Source organism: Poecile atricapillus, chromosome 2, assembly GCF_030490865.1.
Source record: "Poecile atricapillus isolate bPoeAtr1 chromosome 2, bPoeAtr1.hap1, whole genome shotgun sequence".
In the NCBI taxonomy this organism is placed as follows: domain Eukaryota; kingdom Metazoa; phylum Chordata; class Aves; order Passeriformes; family Paridae; genus Poecile; species Poecile atricapillus.
This window is the reverse complement of record NC_081250.1, coordinates 58,498,008-58,519,903: the sequence shown is the minus strand read 5'-3', so window position 1 is coordinate 58,519,903 and position 21,896 is coordinate 58,498,008. Positions and strand designations below refer to the sequence as shown.

At 42.8% G+C, this 21,896-nt stretch overlaps 1 protein-coding gene across 7 annotated transcripts in view; it reads left to right on the top strand.

The window, feature by feature from the left end:
• The window catches only part of NFATC1 (nuclear factor of activated T cells 1), a 110,785-nt gene that overhangs the window by 33,382 nt on the left and 55,507 nt on the right, over window positions 1–21,896 (top strand). For all 7 annotated transcript variants that reach the window (XM_058831332.1, XM_058831327.1, XM_058831329.1 and 4 more), the window contains exons 4-6: window positions 10,167–10,369; window positions 13,450–13,622; window positions 15,568–15,708. In XM_058831332.1, the coding sequence (XP_058687315.1) occupies window positions 10,167–10,369; window positions 13,450–13,622; window positions 15,568–15,708 (517 nt within the window). The remainder of the gene's footprint in view (window positions 1–10,166; window positions 10,370–13,449; window positions 13,623–15,567; window positions 15,709–21,896) is intronic.

Sequence of the window (21,896 nt, the reverse complement as noted above, 5' to 3'; positions counted from 1 at the left end):
AAACCTTGAATCGGAGCTGTAAGATATACCTGCCCTATTTTTATTGCTGCATTTGGAAGCTTTCTATTGAAGACATGCTCTCAGATAAAATTGCAGCATAATCAGAGCTGTAGCAGCAGGTGGATCAAAGGTGGTTTGGGGAAGCAGAGTAGGACCAGAAATGTAAAGTGACTGGGCAGAGCCACTACCCCTTTGTGCTCTGAGACAGGAGTCACAAAGAGCATCTTCATGAATCTTGTGCTTGTGACAGCACCACTTCTTTCGGACTGAAACAGCAGAAGCAGAATCTGTCTTAATGAACATACACATGCAGATGGCACTTTTCTGACTCCAAAGAGCAGTGGGATTGCAATAATCTGCCTTATTCCCCAAGGAACATGGCTGTAAATTGTGCAAGGATTGGAACCAGGGCTCTTGTTAGTATTTCGTTTTCATAGTAAAGAAGAGGTACCTGGTCTCCTGGCTTTGTTTTGTGAGGAGACTGAAGCACACATTGATTAAACAAAGAGGTCTGGAAATATGTAAAAAGTTGCTATGATTTTTTTTTTTTTTCCTGCTCTAATCAAGTCATGATCTCTGATAAGGCAAAAACTCTCTGGCAGTGCTGGAGATAGGAACTTGATCACTCCGTGCCTAGCTTACCGCACCTTCATCTAAGACATCCTTGCTTTGCACTTTTATAAAATGCCTTGAAATGTTTTCCTTCTTTGAATTCATTCCTACGTTCAAACAAACAAACCCCATAAACAAAACAACAACAAAAAATCCAAAAAACAAACAACCAAAAACAAAACCACACCAGCCAAAAATGGACAGAAGTACTGTGAAAGTTGGAAGCCATCAGTATTCATGTGACTTTCAGAAGAAGCAAGGAGTTTATTTCAGACCTTCAGCCAGCCTCCCTTCCTGCTCCCTCCTTTCCCCAAACACAGAAAGCAGGCAGGGCTTGATTCATGGACTGTCTGATTATAATAAGTCTCACTTGAGGCATACAGCTGTATACCAAGCACTGCATGCTTTGTCTGCCTCCACCCTTGGGTGTTTAGTTCCTGCTCCGTGCTGTGGCTTTTGACTCCACTGGCTAATTAAATAGCAACCTGTCTCACATAAGATTTATTTTTTTTTTCTTTTTAAACAACTACTTGGCAAATGAGAGAAATTAAGAGTTGGAAGTCCATCTGTAGTAATTTTCATGGCAACAGAACAGTAAGTGCAATATTCATATTATGAATATGGCTCAGTATTTATAGCTCTCCAAATATTTACAGAGATAAAGACTTTAAACATAGCCCCAGCTTTCTGTCTTCAGTAGCTGTTTAACTAAATGTCATTTGGAGAGAAGTTAAAATTGAGGAGAAAGGCAGCCATTTCTAGCCTAATATCGTCTCACTGGTGTCTCTGAATTCCAAAAGTTTTATGCCTGAAACTCTGTTGTCCCTGTCCCATATGAGCCAGCATTAATCTTGACATGCACCTCAAAAACATTGGCCCTTAATCAGATAACTCTTGTCGGTAGATGGGTGTCCCATTGTCCTCAGATTCACAAGGGTGAGAATTCAAAGTCACGCAGTTGCTGCAGCACTCGTGAGCCACCGAGTTAAAACGTGGCATTGAGGGTGTGTCTTCGATTGGAGGAGTCACCGAGGGATGCTGGCAGTGGCGCTGTAGCATGGCTGGGATGGGCACTGGTGAAGGGCATCATGCTGACGGCACCTGACACACGCCCGAGGATCCTGGGCCAGCCTGTGCTCACCACAAACAGGAGCGTGCTGGGTGCGAGCGGTGCGTCAGCAGCATGACGAAAGGCAGGCTCACAAGTATGAGCTTGTCCAGGGTATGGGCCTATGAACATGTGATAAATTCCTTCTACAGGGCTCTTGTGATAACTTTTTTGGGTTTTTTTTTTAACCCAGGCATGGCCATGGGTATGACTGTCCAAACTGAAAGCCATGATGGATGCTGAAAGCAAATGTTTGAGTAGAAACTCAATAGAAGGGAAGAACATTTCTATGGTCTTGTGGTAGAAAATGTCATGAGAGCAATAATGATTTCTCGGTGTCCCAGTGAATAAGGTGCCCAGGATTTACAAATTCATTCCATTAGTAACTCCTTTCCTGATGGGCATCCCTCTTGTGAGTCTAACAGTTTTAGGAGGAGCATGACACAGGTCGATTTTTTGGGATGTGTATTTTTAAGGAGGAAAATCCTTCCTAGAAATAGGGAGCAGCATCTTGCGGCTGTTTAGACAAGGAGATTTCATGACTCTGCCGAGAGCCAGCAGCCACGAAGGCTGATTTTCCCTGGATAGAGACTGAAATTACTTGTGAGCCACTGCCTGAGTGTACAGCATCTCTATTACATTAAGATTAATAATTCCTCAGCGTATTTGCAGCTGGAAGTTTTATATAGATCTTTATTCATCATGATGTGAACAGCTGCTCTTTTGCTGCTCTGTTGAGTTAAGGTCCAAGTGGCAGCACTAGAAAGTGCCACATAAAACACACTCCTGCTGTTTCCATTCACTGCTCTCCCATCCAGCTCTAGTCCTTGGCCCAGGGCTGGCCCCTTGCAGGAGCAAGCCATCATATTTTTATTTGTGGACCAGCTCTGACTACATTTGGATCTTAAAACAGAGTTTGAGTGAATCCAAGGAAAATCACTTTCAGAAAGAAAAAATAAATCTTGAAAGTAGCACAAAAATCTGTAGGAATTCCTGTTACAATTTTATTTTAAGTGAAGGACTGTGAGTTAGTAACATATTTCATTGCACAGAGCATAATTTATTCTCTTTCTGTGCTTAACTGCATCAGATGAAGTACAGCAAAATCTGTCACAGCCAGAGGGTAATCTCAGCTCCTAAGGAAGTGTTTTATTTTCTGTTTTGTTGTTTTTTGAGGGGTTATTCTGTTTTGCTGTGTTTCATTTTTCATTCTGAAGTCTGTCTGCTCTGCTGTTTTGAATAAAATGCTCCCTTTTTTTGGCTTGTGCTCTCACAGGAGTGTCCGTGTAGACCAAGTTTAGCACCTGAATAGTCACTGACAAAGAGTCTGGAGCTGAACTGTGCACCTCATCCAAAAAACCAGCACCCCCTATTGCTTCCCTGGCTGCTGGCAAAGGGAAGGCTTTCCTGGTCAGGATGATGTGCCTCGCTCAGTCCTAGGTACGCAAAGGCCTGCACCTAGAGATGTGGAAAGAGCAAGGGGCACACGGGTGGTACGGCAGTGGCTGAAACGTGTACACTGCAGAGTGTGAGCTTGAAGGTGGAGAGAAACAGCTGGAAAGAGACAGCAATTCTGAAACACACGGAGCAAGAGATGTGCCTCAGTGCTTTGCTGGTGCTCTGTTGATGCTGCCTGTCTGCCTCATTGGCACTGCCAGGGCTGCTTGCTCCTTGTCCTGTGGGACCTGAATCCCCAGAGTAGGGGCTGCCAGCCCCTCCCTGGCTCCTGCTTTATGGCTCGGGGTACAACTGCCTGCTTGTGCCCTGCTGCTGCTGCCCTTCAGCATGCAGTACAACCCTGATCTGCAGGATCAGCTTCCCTCTGGAGCAGAGGGGTCAAGGGGAGTTCCATAAACCAGTTCCCATGGCACCTGGGATCTGGGAGAGGAGCTCGAGAGGAAAGTTGCTACAGTCCCCCGCCTCTGGGCATCTGAGGTGTGTTTCTCTCTCAGACCACCCCCAGCAAAAAAAGTTAAGGGCCAAACCAGGTCAAAATAGGTATTAGGGAATTTTGCGATGAATGGGGCAGTCTTTTCCTGACTCTTTTTCCCAGAGGCGCGTAGGGTGTTGGCTCCCTGAGCCTTCACAGCAGCAGGTTCCTGGGCATTTTCAGCTGGGGGCATGGTAGCAGGGCAGCTCGGTGGCTGCCCAGGTGAAGGTCGGGCAGGATCTCTGCAGCACACACCAGAATAGATGCCCTGGTCTCCTGACCTCACCCCCTGTGCCTGCGCTTCACATGACAGTCACTGCCTGCAAGATCAGCTTTTCCCTCCTGCCGTTCAAACCCATGATGCAGTGGCTTACGTCTTCCAGTGCTTCTGTGTGGGAGCCGAAAGGAAATTCTTTTTCTTGAAAATCAGATTCATGACACTATTTTTATGCATGCTCGGTGCTAACTGCTGAAACCAATATCCAAAATGTTAGTACACTTTCTTTGTAGTTTAAACAGCTTGTGCTTTGATTTGGTTTTAAAAAACCAAGACACTAAGCACTCACTGATGGTATTTTATTGAGGCTGTATATTAGGTACACTTTTAAAACATTGCAATTTGTTTCATTTTATCATTCATCATGTGCAATTCCTGAAAAAAACAAACTGGTGCTTGAAGAAGTTAGCAATAAAGCTATTTAGTGTGTAGCTCTGAAGCTCTAGCTTAAAGAGACAAGCACCATTTGTCTTGACTTTAAAATGTCCCTATTTTATAGATTTTATTCTATTTGACCATTTTTGAAAGCATTGCAATTGCTTTCCAAAACATTGCTGGGGATAAAAGGGAAAGAAGTCCCCTTACACCAGACTGGGTTGTTAGTCTCCCTGATGATTTTCACCAGACTGACTCAGGTATTCCTTGAACAGTTCTGGAAACTGTTCAAGGAAACAAATGGGACAGTGGATGTGTAAGGTGTTGCGGAGCATAAGCACTGTGGTACCTGTTGCAACCAGTTACATGGTCAGATAAGTAGTTATTGTTCTTAATATTTTTAGAGGCATATTTTTTGAGTGTATTTTCTTGTTGTCTTTAGTATATACCAAATATAAGAGGCCAGACACACACACAAGAGGTATTGCTGATATGGATGTTCCCTTTGGCGTTTTTTTGGCAAATCATTTTCATTAAGGAGGCAGCTCCTACAGGCCTCAGGAGTCTCAAGCACAAGCTGCTGACTGGTTTTGAGAGTGAGTACTAAGTCCCTGGTCATGCCCTGCTTTGTTATTAGTGGGAGCTCAGCCTTTAATGAACTGGGACAGGCTGAGCCCTGAATTATACCCCAATGTTTGTTTAATATATTTGCAAAAGAGTCCGGGTCTGGAGGAATGCACCACTGTAGGGTTTTTGCAGTCCTTTGCCCAAGTGCCCAGTAGGTACCTTTGAACGCTATTACACAGCACAGCTCCCTTTCTTCCTGGCTGATGTCATGGGTGGTGATGAGGGCGTATCTGGCTGATGTGTCCCGTGAGAACAGGACCATTCTTTCGGTGGCCTCCAGGAGCCTCTCCAGACAGAGGGCTCCTTGTTATGACAGGTAGCTTTCTGAGCATTTCAACAGATGCTTGGGCATGCCAAAAGCATAAAGTGCTTGGAAAGGGAACATGCAGAATATTTCAACTGCGTTTCTTAAAATAAATGCTGTGGCTTAAATAATAGAAGTTTTCCTCACAGACTGTAGAATAACCACTGAAACTGAAAATAGCATTTGAGTTATTGGATGTGGCGTTTGCAAAATTTCCTCAAAATTTAATAACTGTAGCAAGGTTTGGGGAGGTTTTGCTTTTTTTTTCTTTTTTTCCCTAATGCTTATGTTTGAAACACCTCATCTCCTTCTGCTCATCATTTTCCAAGTCTGTTCAATTCCAATTGGCAGATTTAATAGACATGTACCAGGCACACATCTGGAATCCAGGCAGCCTCAATAGGCTCACCTCTGTGGTAAACCAGAGGCCATCATAGCTGTAGGACTGAATCAGATAGTACCTTGCAGTCAGCTCATGGCTGCGAGAGGTGACAGCCCTGTTTCCCTCACACTTCACTGGCCACTGGAGGAAGATTCCAGGTGTTTAGTGCCATGGCATCTGGACACATGAAAACATCCAGCCCCAGCACACAGTGCATCTCCTCGGGAAAAGGCTGGTGTTTGCTTTGCCACCCTGCACTGAGATGAGCAGCAGCCGACTGGTGAGAATCAAGAGAAGTTGGTGGGAGATAGTGCTGGGAAAGCGATGACGGAGAGCTGTAGGAATCCCAGGGAAGGCTTGATGCGGTGGCTCAGCCGGTGCAGCCCTTTTCCTCACGCTTGCATAAGACGATGTAAGGTGACGAAGAGCTTAGCTGTGATCGGTCCTGTTCTGGTGTTAATTACCAGTGACTGCATCGCTTTTGATAGAATTAGAGGAGTGTGTAATAGGCCTGCAATTAAGTCTGATTTTGATCTTAGCAGCTTCAGACAATAAAAATGAAAATGTAATTTGAGATGAGTTCAAGTATTTTTAACAGTGTTGCTCAAAGAGGAAAAGAGCAGAGTAGTCAGTGATTGGTGAGAACAAGAGACTATGACCTACTTTCATTTCAAAATCAAATACTTGGCCACACCATTTTTATCTGCATATTTAAGTTTTTCCTGCATCTTTCCTTTGTACCGAACCAGGTGACTGCTGTATCGCTGCCTTTATTTGGGAAGGGAAACTCATTGAGGAATATTGTGCTCCTGGTCCTATTTTGCAGCTAATTCCTTTTTCAGTTCCACAGCAGGGGAAAGTACACCTCTTTCCACTTGGATCTATGTATTGCCAAGGAAAGCACGCTTGGTAAGAAAGACACATCCCTTATTATAAATGCTGTAGCTGAGAGCACCTTTGTCACCCGTACTCAACCGCTGAGTTATTAAGAGCTTTGGACCATGTTACACAGAGAAAAAGATAAAAATAGGGTGTCTGACGCATGCATCCCATGTTGTACGCCAGGAAACTGAATCGCTCTTCCACCAAGTACAGTACCCCAGAGCATACATGGAAAATATGCATGGATATGAACATGTGAGATCTTTCCTCACCAAGAAAAATGCTCAGTCACCCTTTTTCCCCATCTCATTTTATAATGATCTTGTTTGATATTCCCTTTTACTGCTGGCAAACCTAGCAGCCTAAAGTACCACAACTCTGCTTTTACTGCCACTGCTCCTAACTTAGGAACTTGTGGCAATAATACCTGTCTCCCATGTTTTGAGGGGTCTGTGGACTATTCTTTTTGCACCCAGATGACAGTAAGCAGGATCTTTCTCATTCACTAGACATCTGCAGCGTGCTGAAAACTCCCAAGGCTCAACACTGTCTGTCACGGGAATAATGCACTGGGTGCATAATCTAAAATAAGTCGTTCACAGCATGTGCCCCTTTAAATGTTAATCCTTGCATCGCTTTCTTTTATTGCTTCTGTTGGCGTACGCGATTATGTGACATAATATAAAAGTAAATAATGTGATGCAATGGGTAAAGCTCAAAGGGAAATACAAATTGGAGATCAGTTGCTTCCTAACACAGAATATGACATAAAACTTACGACAGTAACAGTGACGTGAGTGTGAATTTTTCTTATTTTGAGGACAGCAAAATCAAGCATATAGAAATTACACGGGTCTTTCTGTATGTTTCTGGCACTTTCTAAGTCAGGGAGTAAGTGACTTTGGGCAATGGCTCCAAACCAAAGTATGTCTCTGTTCTAGGACAGGACCTTTAAAAAGAGCAAACATAAATTTAGCTTGAAGATCACAAAACTTAAAAAACAGTGAAAAACATGCATCTGAGATCTTATTATTTATTTTCCAGCATGTGAACACTTTCCAGGGGAGGGCAGGTGTGCAGAGCTGAAGACTATGGGTGTTTGATTGCCTCCTGGTACGAAACCTGTGGGAAAAGCACAAGCTGAGGCTCAGCAGTAGGTTACAAGATATGGCAGGAGCCGAGTTCAGATTTAAAGATAAAGCCTGAAATAGCAGAATCCAATGCAAGACCGACATTTTTGGTCCTCTTTGCCCGTATTCAGTAAAACATGTGGGTACCTTGGTGTGCGATTTTGCTTTTGCTGAATTGAGGTTTGAGTTACTCGCTAGTCTATTTTTACATTTTAAGCAGCCTTGTAACTCAATATGTGTTTGTTTTAATTTTATACTCTCCATAAAAAGCATCCTCCATGACGAGTTGGAGAAGTGACCGCTGGCAGTACATAGAAATTTATTTGCCTGGCATGTCACACTGTCTTACTTTTCCCCCTGCAAACCCACGTGCTGTCTTGACCAAAAATACCCTGGGATAACTTGTGTGTCCTCCCTTACCTAAGCTTTGCTGCTGAGGCTCTGGAAGTGGTGAGGCAGGGAAGATCAGCTTGGGACAAATCCAGGTCACTTCACCAGCCCAGCTCACACACATCATTGGAATTAATGAGCAGCCAGGCTGTCATGTGGGGGGAACAGGGTGGTAAATGAGTAGGACAGTGGCTTCCCTGTGGCCACTGACTGTACCAGGAGCACACCTGTGATCGTCCACCTGCAGCTCAAGCTGCATGTCTGTCTCTGGGGGAGAAAGCCAGGAATCCTTCTGTTTGCAGCACAGTGCTGATGTGTGTGTCAGGGGCCATAGGAGTGGGTGTTCCACCTGGAGCTGGAGGGAGATACACAGCCCGTGGCATCCTGCTGAAGGCAGTGTACAGGCATGGCTGTCTGCTTTTCTCTCTGTTGTTTTGCTGATAGTGCAGATTTTCAATCTGCCACTAAGGTGTTTTCAATTTGACAATGCTGGCATGGAACTCTCATATCATATCACAGAGCTCTCGTATCATATCATAACATGTCACAACCCCCTGGCTCTGAGCTGCCTTTGTATGGTGTCTCAGGAATGCAGAGCTGATAAAATAGTGTAGTGCTAGAAATGAGCCTTCCTCTCCTCTTATCCCTGCATCCTCCCAGCATTCATGTGCCTTAGGTAAGGATATAAAAATTGTTGCACCAAATCAAGAAAAATACTTCCGTTTTCTTTGCTTTTCTGAACCAAAGTGTGGGGTGAAAAATGGTGTGGCTCATCGTCCTCCCTTCCTCATGCATTGGTCACTGTGGCACCTGAAACTTTGCCACTATGAGTTGCTGTTGCCATTCAACATGTTTGATAGTGGAGGGAGGACTTTGGGCCTGTTAGCACCCACCAGAATTTTGCAGGGCTCAAGGAGTAAAAGTGATTCAAGATCTTTGTTTTTAATAGCATTCCTGCTATCAGATGGTAAAATACCATAGAGTGATAACATGAAATTGCTTTGTAAGATTTAAGGAGAGTGAAAACAGACAAAATACAAATACAAGCAGCATTTGATATATGGGTTTCACCACTTGTTTTAGCTTTATTTAGCTTTGAACTTGTATCTGCCTTAAAACTAGTGTTGCTCCTCACTAAATTATGATAAATTTTGATCTGTAATATTCAGTGATAGTGAACAACTCATGCCCAAACCCACCTGAACCATTCACAGTGGAGCCTAAACCTACAACAGACTAAGCAGGTTTGCTCTAGGGTGGGGCATCTCCTGGGACAGCACACCTTGCCCATCATTCCTCTCTCCTATGGTTGCTGCATCCTCCCTTCCCTTGGGACAGGGATTCACCACTAACCCCTGCAAGAAAACTGTTTTTGTGAGACTCATTTCCCAATGTCAGGCAGCAGCCACAAGTGGGACGATGTCTGGGGACTCACAGCAGTGGGAACCCTGAGTAGCTTCTGCAGGAGATAGTGTGGATGAGGTCAGGCTCTGCTTCCTCTGCATCTTGTGGCAGAAATAAGACTTGTCATCAGAGCAGTCACTGTAATGTGGATGAGGTTCAAGCCAGGCCCAAGAGCTTCAATGAGATTTTTGTGTGATTATAACAAGAATTTGACACACATGGTGAGCTACTAATCATGTATATGTGATCTGTCTTCATGCTGTCCCAGGAAGTATTTACGAGCATAAAAATCAGCTAATGAGAGGGATGGGTCATAAGCAGCAGAGTGCTGCTGCATGAGGGATGTCCCAGGAAGCATGGGGAAGGATGAGCTCCTTTCCACTTGCAAACTCTGTCGGTTTTGCATCCCTCAGTATTGTGAAGGAAAATCGAGTTCACTGTGGGTTTTTTTGCTGAACACTGTAGCAGAATTTATGCAGAGTTTTCCATGGATGTAGCAGGAGTGCTCAAAAGCTCAGCCCATCTAAAGTGCCTCAGGTCCTTTAGGATAATGAGACATTTTGTGAGTGCACCTTTTTATTGTACCAATATTACATTACAGGAAAAATGGAAAGGGGGGACTTAACACATAGCACCTGTCACAAGTTCTCTCCTTGAATTAGGCTCTCCTGCTTATAAAGATTTAATTGATTCCTAGCAGTTTATGTGCGTGGTGCTCAGTGGGCGTTTTCTGTTCTCTTGCCAGCTCCATGGTTACTTAGAAAGCGAGCCGCTCACGCTGCAGCTGTTCATTGGGACTGCAGACGACCGCCTGCTGCGACCCCATGCCTTCTACCAGGTTCACCGGATCACCGGCAAGACCGTTTCCACCACCAGCCACGAAACAATACTTTCCAATACCAAAGTCCTGGAAATTCCACTTCTTCCAGAGAACAACATGAGAGCAATGTAAGACCAAGGCACCATATCTGACTCCTAGCAGTTTCGTCTTGGTCACCTCACTTAATTTCTTTAGGGTTTCTTTCTTTTATACACAATTTTCCTTTCCCTGTCTTTTTACTTTCTTCCCCTACTTTTCTCTCTGCAATAGTAGGTTTTCACAACTTTGCGGAGACAAATTGCCTCTAATCATCTTAACAGCAAAATGAACTTCACAAATATTTATGACAACTGATTTGCTTTCATTCTAGAGTTTCAGCCAATGTGCTTATTTGCCATTTAAAATAAGTATCTCGGTTACTGAGCTGTAAATATCTCCTACCTCAGCTCCTGCATTTAGTTTCTAAATATGACACCTGTTGCTCCTATACGCACTAGCGCAAGGAACAGAGCTGATTAAAATTTATCTTTGGATGTCAAAGGAAACTCTTAGAGAGCATTTCCAAGTACCCTCGTGGCTTTTCTGAGACAAATAAAACCACTCATTTCTCACATAATAAAACTCAGCATTTTTCATGGCACTTGTTTACAAGCAAATCTTCCAGAACTGAGAAGAGATACCTCTGAGAACCTTTATTCGAAGGTGATGCAGTTTACAGATTGAGTTGTTAAACTCAAGTTTAGTGCTCTGCAGAAAAGTAGGCATGGATATGTTAGGATATCTGAGTGATAATTAAGTGCCCTGTAGATCCATTAAACATCTGTAAACATCATTATAGGATGTTATATAAAGGTTAAAATAGTGTAAGTGACATACATGAGACCTTCCACTCTATTTAATCCTGTCCTCTCTGTACCCCTCCCTCAAATCAACCTAGACCCTTATCTGAGTTGTCTCCCCCCTCATTCAAATCATCCTAATCATTATCTGAGGTGTCTGCCTTGGGAGGAATTTCTGTGTGCTCATGTGCAAGTACAGCTATTGGTGTGTGTTTGTGTATCAATATAAATGTATTCATATTTATATATAGGTGCATGCACCTTTGTTTGTATATATAGGAAGGTAGCAAGCAAGAAATCCTGACCTCTGCCAAACAAAATACCTCAGGAAAATCACAATTTCACTCCTTGTTTTTCATACAGTTTTCCATACCTTAACAAAGTGGAAAATGCTATCAGACACCTAAAGTCCTTCCGCACAGAGTGGTTATTAGAAGCTGGTTTGCAGTGTCATGTACAACACACGCTGGAGTGCCTCATGTAAATAGAAGAGCCAGAATATGTTCAGCTGCATTGCCAGCTGGGCTTAGAGTAATCACTCAAGACCTGAGGATCTCTCTGAGTGCATTGTGTTAAAAGTCATGACAAGCCTTCAAAATTATTGGCCCTGTTCACTGCCCTTGTAAGCTGGTGGGGCTGCACTGGGGTTAAGAAAATTTCACCAATTTGTACCCCTACAGTATTTATCTGGCCCTTTATTTATCCAGTTTGCATCACATTTTTGGCCATCTAGGATCATTATTGTCATTCATCTTTCTCCCTGAAATAAAGGTAAGTTACACAGTTTAGGAGCCAAGCTGAATATTTTTTTGGAGTGCGTGCCAGACTGTAGTACAGCTCACTCAAGAATCACAAACAATGCTTTGGCATATATAAGCCTTACATGTCAGTTGTCTGAAACCTCATGTAGCACTACCACTGAACTGAAATTTGCAGCCAAGACTTTTCTCACACTTTATGTGTTCAGGCCTTGATTCAGTGAAACACCAGAGCTCATCTGCCCATTTAAACTTTTGCACATTTAGCTGTTCCTTTTGACTTCAGATTTAAATGTCCATGACTTTACAAGCTTGAATTTAAATACATTTTCTTCTCTGAATATTTGGGTATGAATTGTATGTCAATAATTATTCAATTTACAAGTGTTGCTATAGGAGAGACAAAATGGAGAAATGCACTCTTTCTTCCATATTTTACGGATCTTTGCATAGAATCTTGACATGGGTACAAATACTCTATAATTCTTATGGCTTCATCTGCTAATATGCATTGTTTGGAATCTTTACTACTTTCATTAGTTTCTTTGATCATATCAGCAAGGGCATTTTTTAAATTCTGAAATCCATACTTTAGAAAAAATGCAGATCAAAATCATGCTGCCATCGTGCTTGTTTGCAGTTTGCTTCAGAACAGAGCTTCAAAGGTTTGGAGGGGAAATTAAACTCTTTGAATGCAAAATAAAGTTAACTAAGCATATTCAATGTAATAAAATGCATGCCAGAGACCAGTACCCAGAAGAAATTGCCATATAGGCTTTGTAGTCATGGCCAAGGCAGAGGTATTTTTGTAGTGGGTTTTTGAGTGTGTATGTTTATATGTCTTTTGTTCTGGGAGCTTCTTCTGTTGAAATACTCTTTGACAAAAATCCTGACTTGTATACTCATCCAGAAGAAAGCCAAAGTTAAAAAAAAAAAAAAAAAAAAAAAAAAGAGAGTGAGATCAGGAATTGTAGTAGTGGTATCTGATGAAAAGCACGTTTTTCCTTAATGTGGGGAGAGGACTCGGAGTTTAGTTTTTTTTCATGCAGAGCATCAGCTCAGCACTCAGCTTGGGAATATTTCCAACTCATTGAAACACAAACAGATTGACAGTAGAACAGACCTCAGAGAGAGCTCTGCTCATTAATAAGAATTTCAGGACATCACCCTTGATTGAAAATCTTGTCAGATTTTTGTCCAAATTAGCTGTAACAAGTAAAATTGTAAGTAGCGCAGCATTCTGGGTTAGTAACAGTTCCTGCACTGCTGTTGCATCCCATTGACTTTTCTAGTCAGTGTTTCTTTGGGCTATGGTTATTCTTTAACTACAGTCCTTACAGGATGTGTTGGGGAGGAAGGGTCTTTTAGATTTTCTTCCTCTGGGAATAGAAGTAACATCCTTAATTTGTATGCTTTACAGCAGCCACTACCTGCTGCTACAGATAGCCCCAAGTCAGCTGCTTGGGAGTGCTTAGTCTGCTGCATTCAGCCTGGTCATTGGGTTGGGACAGGCACAGTTTTTTAAGAAGAGCATGCAGGAGAGAGGGAAGATATTGCATACTCGTGTCTCCCTGAAGTGAATTGAATTGCCCTGTGTTTCCTTTTGGATAGCATTGACTGTGCTGGGATATTAAAGCTCCGGAACTCTGATATCGAGCTGCGCAAGGGAGAGACGGACATCGGTCGGAAGAACACACGAGTGCGTCTGGTCTTCAGGGTTCATATCCCACAAGCCAATGGCAGGACCCTCTCCTTGCAAGTAGCCTCCAATCCCATTGAGTGCTGTAAGTAGCAGAAAACATCCTCCTGTTGCTGGGTATTATCAGAAAATTTTTCCATCAGTAAGGTTAAAAAAGACGTCTAAGATTACTGAGTCCGCTGTTAACCGAGCACTGCCATCTCCACACACCTCTGGAACAGTTTTTAACTCTTCTGCCACATGCGCAGTCTTTGTCCATGCCAACACCCTCTATATTGGTTTTGCTTTACCTGTCTAGTTAGTGAACTTTAATCTGCTTTAATCTGCTTTCCAAAAGTACGTGGTTTACATTGAGAACATTATCTCTGTCTTAGGAAAATATGTGTAGCTTTGTGCATCGAGCGCTGTAGAAAAACACATGTTTACAAGTAAAGAACAGTTAAACTAATAGTAGACCTGGGAGTGGAAGAGCCTTTGGTTTTGGTGACTCCTTATCACAATGGTAATTGCTGTAGAAGTTTTGGAAAACATCTCTCATGTCCTATTCATTCTCTCTCCCCACCATAAAGCAAAAACCAGCAAACAAAACAAACACTTTGATAATGAGCTAGCAATATACTAGAGCTGACACACTGGCCCTGTGGCTTCAGAAAACTTCCAGAAACCAGGTTTCTGCACTGGGGTTGCTTTAAATGTACAGATTGTATTTTATCAGATACACTGGGACGACGCCCTTCAAAGATACCTATATCATTTTTTATCTGTAAGCATCATCAGCCTCCCCTACACAAAACAAAATGTATCTGCTTTGTGTAGCTTTAATTCTCCAGCATAAGTGGTGGAAGCTAAATTTCAGTCTAACTCCCAATGCTGTTTTGATTAGCTGGATGGATTGAAACAATTTTTTAAGGTTTTGTTGAATTCCATCCACAAAGTGTATCCTTCTGATGCTGACAGAGAAGGGGGGAAGCTTAACATCTGGCAGGTATGTGAGGGGTGAGCTCTGGCAGAGGAAATGGGAAGGAAGTTCTGACCATTCCTAGCTCCATTCATGCTGGAGGGCAGAGAAAGAAATGTGAGGAGTCATGGTTTAATGGCTGAAGTTTATGAGAGCTTTTCAGTTGCTACACTGGAGGATAGGGCACAGTTTGAATCTGTCCTGAGCTGGTCTGTGCAAGGTGCCAAGCTCAAGGAGCCACTAAATGTGAAGCTGATTGGATTTGTGTCAGGGCACTGTAGCTTTGAGTGTTGTGTAATGAGCACAAGCATGGCGCATACCCGCTGAAGGAAGTGGAAAACAGGAGAAAAAAAAGAAGTGCTAGTGTTATTTCCAGTGCAGAATGTGGAATAAGCTGGTGCCAAAAACTTCATAAATTTCTTAGTGCATGTGACACCAGAAGGAACCATATAACTTGGATAAAATCATCCCTTGAAGCAGCACTCTCTTCATGTCCCAGTTCATGTCCCACATTTGTGCCACAAGGATACCAGATTCAGTTTCCATGGATCCATGTGTGCTTGGGTGCTCAGGTTCTTTCGGAAAGACTCTCTCTAAATTGTGAGCTGGTGCTGAATCACAAGGGTCATTGCTGCTGCTGCAACAAGACAATTTGCATAATTGACAATAGGGTGTATACAGACTGAAACAAATTTTGGACACATGTAATCACCTTGTCATGTGTGCCTTGTGCACACACAGCATATATGCTAGACACAGAGTGAGAGAAAATTATTTAAAATAAATTGATTTCCATAAAAATACACTTTCTGATATAGTATGTATCAAGCATTTCAGAACACTTGTTCTTTGTGAGTCTCTTGAATCTGTACTGCTGTTTAAGACTATTGTTTACAATCAAAGCACTTGAAAATGAACCATGTTTCCTGTCAACCTTGTGACCTTTGTTTCTGTATCAAACTCAACTTATCTTGTGAGGGTAAGCATTAAGTTACTTACTAATGCAGTGTTTACTTTTTTGTGTGTTTGTGGTTGCCTTTTTTTTTTTTTAATCTTCTTTGTAACTCTCCAGCTCAGAGATCTGCCCAAGAACTGCCGCTGGTGGAGAAGCAAAGTACCGACAGTTTTCCTGTTACTGGAGGGAAGAAAATGGTACTGACTGGTCATAACTTTCTGCAAGACTCCAAAGTCATCTTTGTGGAGAAAGCGCCAGGTATGTCTTTTCAATCGAGGCTCCAATCTGCCTTCCCCCCCACCCCATCTGTGGCAAATGATGAAAGCACAAATACAGTAATGACATTTTCTTCTGCACGTAATACGTTTTCCATGTCACTGGGCAAAGCTGTGGAAAGGATCTGAGCCATGCCTTTATGCTGAGGTTTCACACTGTGGCAACTGTAGTTACAGGTAGACAACAGAGATATCGAAGGTCCACCTTTGGCATTTGTTTATTGTAGCAAACCACGAGTGTAACAGGCAGTACCTGTGACAGTGGTTCGAAATCTCTGGTGCCATGTCCTCCTAAAGCCTGCAGTGCAGTGCATCTTCTTAAACATTTCTGTGCTGCCAGTGGTGTGTGTGCACCTGTGTCTCCCGTGGCATTTACAGGGCTCTGGCTGAGGAGGGCTTGGAGCACGCACATTCATTTGAAGGACAGGTTTACCCCGAGGACTGAGGGAAGGACTGAACACAACTTCCCCTCGCCCAGCGCTGTTCCTGCGGTGCTGTGGTGGTGGGACTGGTTCTCCTGGAGAAGAGTGGCAGGCCAGGCTGAAACAGGGAAAATGGCATGGAATGGGGCAGGATGCGCGTGCAGGAGCGGTGGATCACAGGGTGACAGTGCGTAATGGGTGTGAATCCCCCCCACGGGAATAAGCAGTGCGAGTGGAGCTGGGAATCAAAATCAGGCTCTGAAACGAGACTGCTAAGGATAGTTTTGAGTCTTGTTTTGGAAAGGGTTTCCCTGGCGCTGGCAGAAGCTATGAATTCCTCAGCTGCCGAGTGAACCCCCCCACCCCCCCCCGAACTTAAAACAATCTTGGGCAGTGCTCAGGCTGCCTGCACCAGCTTTGACGCTGCGCCTGTTTAACCCTTTGTGTTAAATCCTTTATGTTCCCACGCTGCTCTCCTGCCCACAGCCCCTGCCAGCACCACATGGGCCATGGGGCAGGATGTCAGGGAGGGCAGGGGAGGCTCTGGAGGCAAAGATACCCGTGTCTTTAGGCTCAGCAAGATCAGGACAAAAGCAGAAGACACCCCTGAAATTCCCCAACAGAATCCTGAGTTGAGGTGGTTTAAGCTGCCAAAAGTGCCTGGGCAGAGGTAATGCCTTGGCTTCTCAGGGAGAGCCAATTGGCACATTTCTATGAACCCCAAGCACTGCAGCACACACAGTAGGGATGTGCCTGTGACATCAGTAAAAATATTCTTTTTGTTTCTTAAGAAAATTAAAAAATACAGGAAAAAGGTGGTATTGCAATTGAAAAAAAAAAAAAATGAGTTCTCTGTGTTCCCACACAGGAGGGAAGAAAGTTAATGTCTACTTTATTTATATTTAAACTTCCTTTACTGCACAGAACTGGGTTAGTGTGACATGTCAGGAGTCCTCAGTCTCTCTCATTACAAGAAGGAAACCACATTAAAGGGTGCCTTCCTTAATACTTATTTCCTTTCCTCTTCCTTTTTTGGCTTGGAAAATTTTTAAGTGTTGCATTCTGAAGGATTGTGATGGTGATGCTGCTTGCCCACAGCAGGCACCACAGCATGGATCTAAACATTGTCCCTACTCCTATATTCCTAATACTGCATTAGGTACACTAAAAGCAGGTATTCACTGTATAGCTTTCAATTACAGAATTTAAGGTCCTGCTTTTTTTTAGTAGTCTGTAGGTTTGTTGCAGCTGCAAGGCAGTATAGCCTGCAGGGGCTGAGCCCTTAGAGTCAGTGTGTAGCATCTCTAGGAGCCACAATAATTGTGTCAGTAGAAATGACACACAAAAAGCGAAGCTGCTGGCTAATCTGGGCTGAGCAATTTTTAAGGCTTCCATGGTTTGTGTGCTATGCTGCGTCACACACGTCAATGCATCGGAAGCAAACAAGAGCAATGTGTCATTACCTTAGTGGCAGACTGCTCTGGCTGGATTTTTGAACAGTCACTGTATTTAACGTCAAATGAACAAGCATTAGCAGCCTTCACTTTTGTAAATCAGCACGGGGTGTTTCTTTCCCTTTCAGCTCTTGAACATCAGTGAAAGTAGGTCAAGAGAAGGAACACCAGCATAGTTTCTCTTTCTCTTAGAGAGCTGGTTATGAACCTCTGTGATTAGCTGGAGACATTCATTAGTTTTGCTGCTGTTACCACTTTTGTTTTTGAATTTGGAATGTTAATCACGTTCCTAGTAGGTAGCAGCCAAACACAGCTATTACAGAGTAATAGATCAAAGTAATAGATCGTTGAGCTCATAAAGAGAACATATCTTTTGTATAAAATTTAAATATTGTACTACGTCAACTCATGTCTCCAGTCCTTACTCAGGCAGAGTCCCCAAGCCGGGAGGCAGTCTCCTGGAGCTTGTCTAATTCCTCCTAGTCTGCATACTTAATTGGATAATGCAAGGAGGTTGAGAACACTTTTTGTTTGCCTTTTTTTCCCCCTAGCTTTCCCTAAGTCTGCTGAGTGCATTGTGGTCTGCTGAATGTTTTTCCAAGCATGAGTCCCAAGCTTTCAGTCTTCAGGGCTAGCCCTCAGCTGTTGTAGTCTCTGGAGGAATGGCATTATCCTGGCCTCCTTTGGTGGGGGAGTCAGTCTGAGCAGTGACTCATACAAGAGGGAATCCCTGAAGAATGATCAAATCAATCTTTCTGCTGGGGCGGCAGTGGCTTCCTGCTTTCAGCTTAACCCCTTACTAGCTGCTGTTCAGCCAAGAAGCATGTGAAACAGAGAAAAACAAACTTTGCAGTCCTGTGACTCTCTCTCACACAGGGAAATTAGGTATCCAGAAGGCAAAGGCATGGCACATTGAAAGGACCACAGGAGAAATGCTGTGAGGACCTTCTCTGGAAGGAGAACCCCTCATGGTGAGGTTAGGCAGAAGGCACCTCTTTGGATAAATAATGAGTGTTCAGAAGTGGACTAAAATTTTCACAAGATTCTTCAGTACTGTAAAAAAGTTACCTGTTGATGTGAGGCCTTATTTTACCAGATCTTGGCCAATATTCTGTTGCTTGCGCATCAGACCATATTTTCCACTGATGAGCAATGGTATAAAAGGACCATCAGAGAAACTTAGCAGTAGTGAAAATGTGAATGTTAAATGTATTTTGAGAGGTTCACTCTTTTAAATACAGAATTTCCTTAGACTGGGGAGTCCCACAATGGCTTTGACGCTTAAAAATTGCACTAATAACTTTTTCCTTATCTCCTTTCACTTTCTGTCTCTCTTTGTAGTCATGCATTTCTCTTCCTGAGGTTCAAAAGTGTCTCATGCGTGTCATGGTTGTTGAGTGCCACATTGAGGATAGCCAGCCATCTGTTCATGACCAGAAGAATTAGTACTTTATAAAATATTGAAAAGTCTGCAACTCCTTACTGGCAAGGGCCCTTGATGTCTGTAGGCTGGGGTTTGCTGTGGCAGCAAGGTGTGCATTTTAGTTACAAAGGCAGGTGAAATGAAGTTGGTGTTTGTTAGCTATGGTGAGAAGTATTTGGCTAGGAGTGAAAATGCTTCCTGTTAACATGTGCATCTGCATGGGTCATGATCTGGAATTATAACAAAAGACTGATTTAGTTGCTTAAAATTTTAAAACTTTGTATTTCATTTGTAGATTACAAATGTACCAGGCAACAAAAGTCTTGAGCGAAGTTCAGAAAAAGCAGGGATGGTTGGTGTGTTTTAGGGATCGCGTATCTATCAGCTACCATTGTTTGGCAACACTTTCTGCAAACACTCTTCTCAAAGCTGATTTTTTTAAGGAAATGTGAGTTACTGAGCGCAAAGCAGCACAAAAGCCTAACTAACTGAAACAACCAGACTACTGGCTCTTAGTATATCAGATTATGATCATTAATCTGTAAAACTGATCACTGTGCTGAAAAAAAAAACCTGGTTTTCATGCCTCTGTTCACAAAATGTATCCTGTAACTGATAAGTGAAAGCTCAGTGATGAGACACAAACCCAGTATCCCAAGGAACAATGCACAGGAAAATTATGGGTACATTATGGTAAATTATGGATTATAGTTCCTGCCATGCTGTAGGATATTTTGGGATAGAAAGAGTATTTTGGGGGTTTGAAAAAGTCTCGTATTGAGATCTGAAAGGGTTAATCTGCCCTGAAAATCCCTCCTTGCTCAAAAACTGCTCCTTGCTCCTGTAGTTTTAACACTGGAACTAGCTCAAGTATTTCCAGACTTCACGGATTTGGCCAAGTCTAGACATACCTAAAAGATCAGGTTAAACTGATGAAATCTTGATAATCAATTTGTGATTTATGGGCAGAAATGGTCATTGGATGTATTACTATTAATTATCATAGGGTTGATTTGCCACTAGTTAAGTCAGAGCTCCAAACCCATTTCTTTGCTTTTGTGCATAGTGATGAGAGCTCAGGGAAAGAGTTTTAAAGAGAGAAAAGGCAGAAATGTAACACCCAACTTCACTATGAGATTAGTTTCCCAAATAACACTGACTTTGGTACTTTGACTCTGGGGTTTTGATGTTGAGGGCCATTTTGTCCTGGTCAAAGGCTGTGTCTAATCTTCCCTGTAACAAATGCCCCTCCCTGAAGTTGCATCACTCACTTTGATGGACATTTGTAGTGTTCACTATATCTCTGGATAACTCCAGACTTACAGACTTCAATGGTTTTGAACAACTTGTTAATTACTCAGACTTCAACAGTAATCCTGGCACCTACACACTTCAGTAACCTAATTGCATAATATCCTCAGCTGTTGTGCCCAAAGCCTTTGAGTCTCAAAGTTCCTGAAAGATGGAGAAATAAACTGTGTGTAAACAACATTTCCTCCAGGGATTTTTCTTTTTGAATATTTTCAAACAATTAGGAAGCTTTTCAGAATTAGTTATTGCATCAAATTCTTCATTCTGCTCTTGTTTTTATTTTGTGAAATGGATTTTTTTTTTTGTCAAAACTGTTCCTTCTCCCTGTTGAACAGGTTTTGCTCTTAGAACATGAAGGTGTTGATGTGTAATTGTTATAACTAGAGCAGATGAAAGATAACAGGGTGAAATCACCAATTTAATTTTTTTGTATATAGATACCTAAGGAAATCAGTTTTCTGTAAGTATTTCAGATGGGAAAACGTAACAGTTTGCCTCCTGTTAGATGTGTGGTCAAGCTCGGTCAGCTGAATTTTTGCGCAAGGGAAATGTGATACAGAAAAGAAGGAAGCTGGATGAATGTAACTGTCCACTCCAGCATTTCACAGGTTTTTTGTTCCTCTCAAATTTCCCTGTCTCTGGCAAAGATTAGAATCAATCGGTTTCTGCCTTAAGGTACGCATGTCTCATAAATTCAGTTCTGTTTCCCACATGTTGTGTGAGCAGAATTTATCCTTGTAATATGGCAGGTAACTCAAAGACAGTCCTTTAGCTTCAGCAAAATTGCGAAAAAGTTCTGGGAAGTGATACGTTGACAAAACATTTGAGTGACGTGAATGGAACAGATGCATTGAGGGAGCATGTGGGCTTTTTGGTTTGACTCAGATACACTGTGGAGCTTAGGGTTTGGAGTCTGTTTTGACGTGATGTGATGGGATGGTGAGATGGGTGACCTGAGTCTTGGCAGAGCTCCACATGGTAAAAGATCTCACATTCTCAGAGATCTTTCCATTGCTCTTTCCATTGCCAGTAGCAGTTTGGGGGGCAGCTGGCCAAAAAGGGGTCATGTTTCACACCAGTAATCATACTGTAGCTCACATAATAAATTAGCAAGTGGCAAAACTCTCCTTCCCCCTCTAGTCAGATAGACAGATACTACTTAATTTTGTCTTTATCTGTCTGTTTATCCAAGTTTAGGACTCACGTTCCAGTTGGCAGCGAGCAATTGCATGCTGACTCATGCGCAGTGAAGTTAAAAATTTGAGAAACTAGATAAACTGGAAACTTCAAAGGCAGATGAGTTGGAAGCTTGGAGTTCACGTGAAGGTCACTTGAACCTAGATCCTAGAGATGTATTGATAGCTGAAGGGGTTTCTGGCCACTGCCCAGAAATAGATATCCTCGGGCGAATTGTGTCATCAGATGCTGGAGTCATTTGATGGTGGAACCCTTTCACGCGCACAGAGGAGTAGTGATGCAGCTTGTAGGAAATGACAGCACGTTTCAGTTTTTCCTGGCTGTTTAGTCTAGGGAATGGTGAAGACAGAGTGGGACAGCAGCC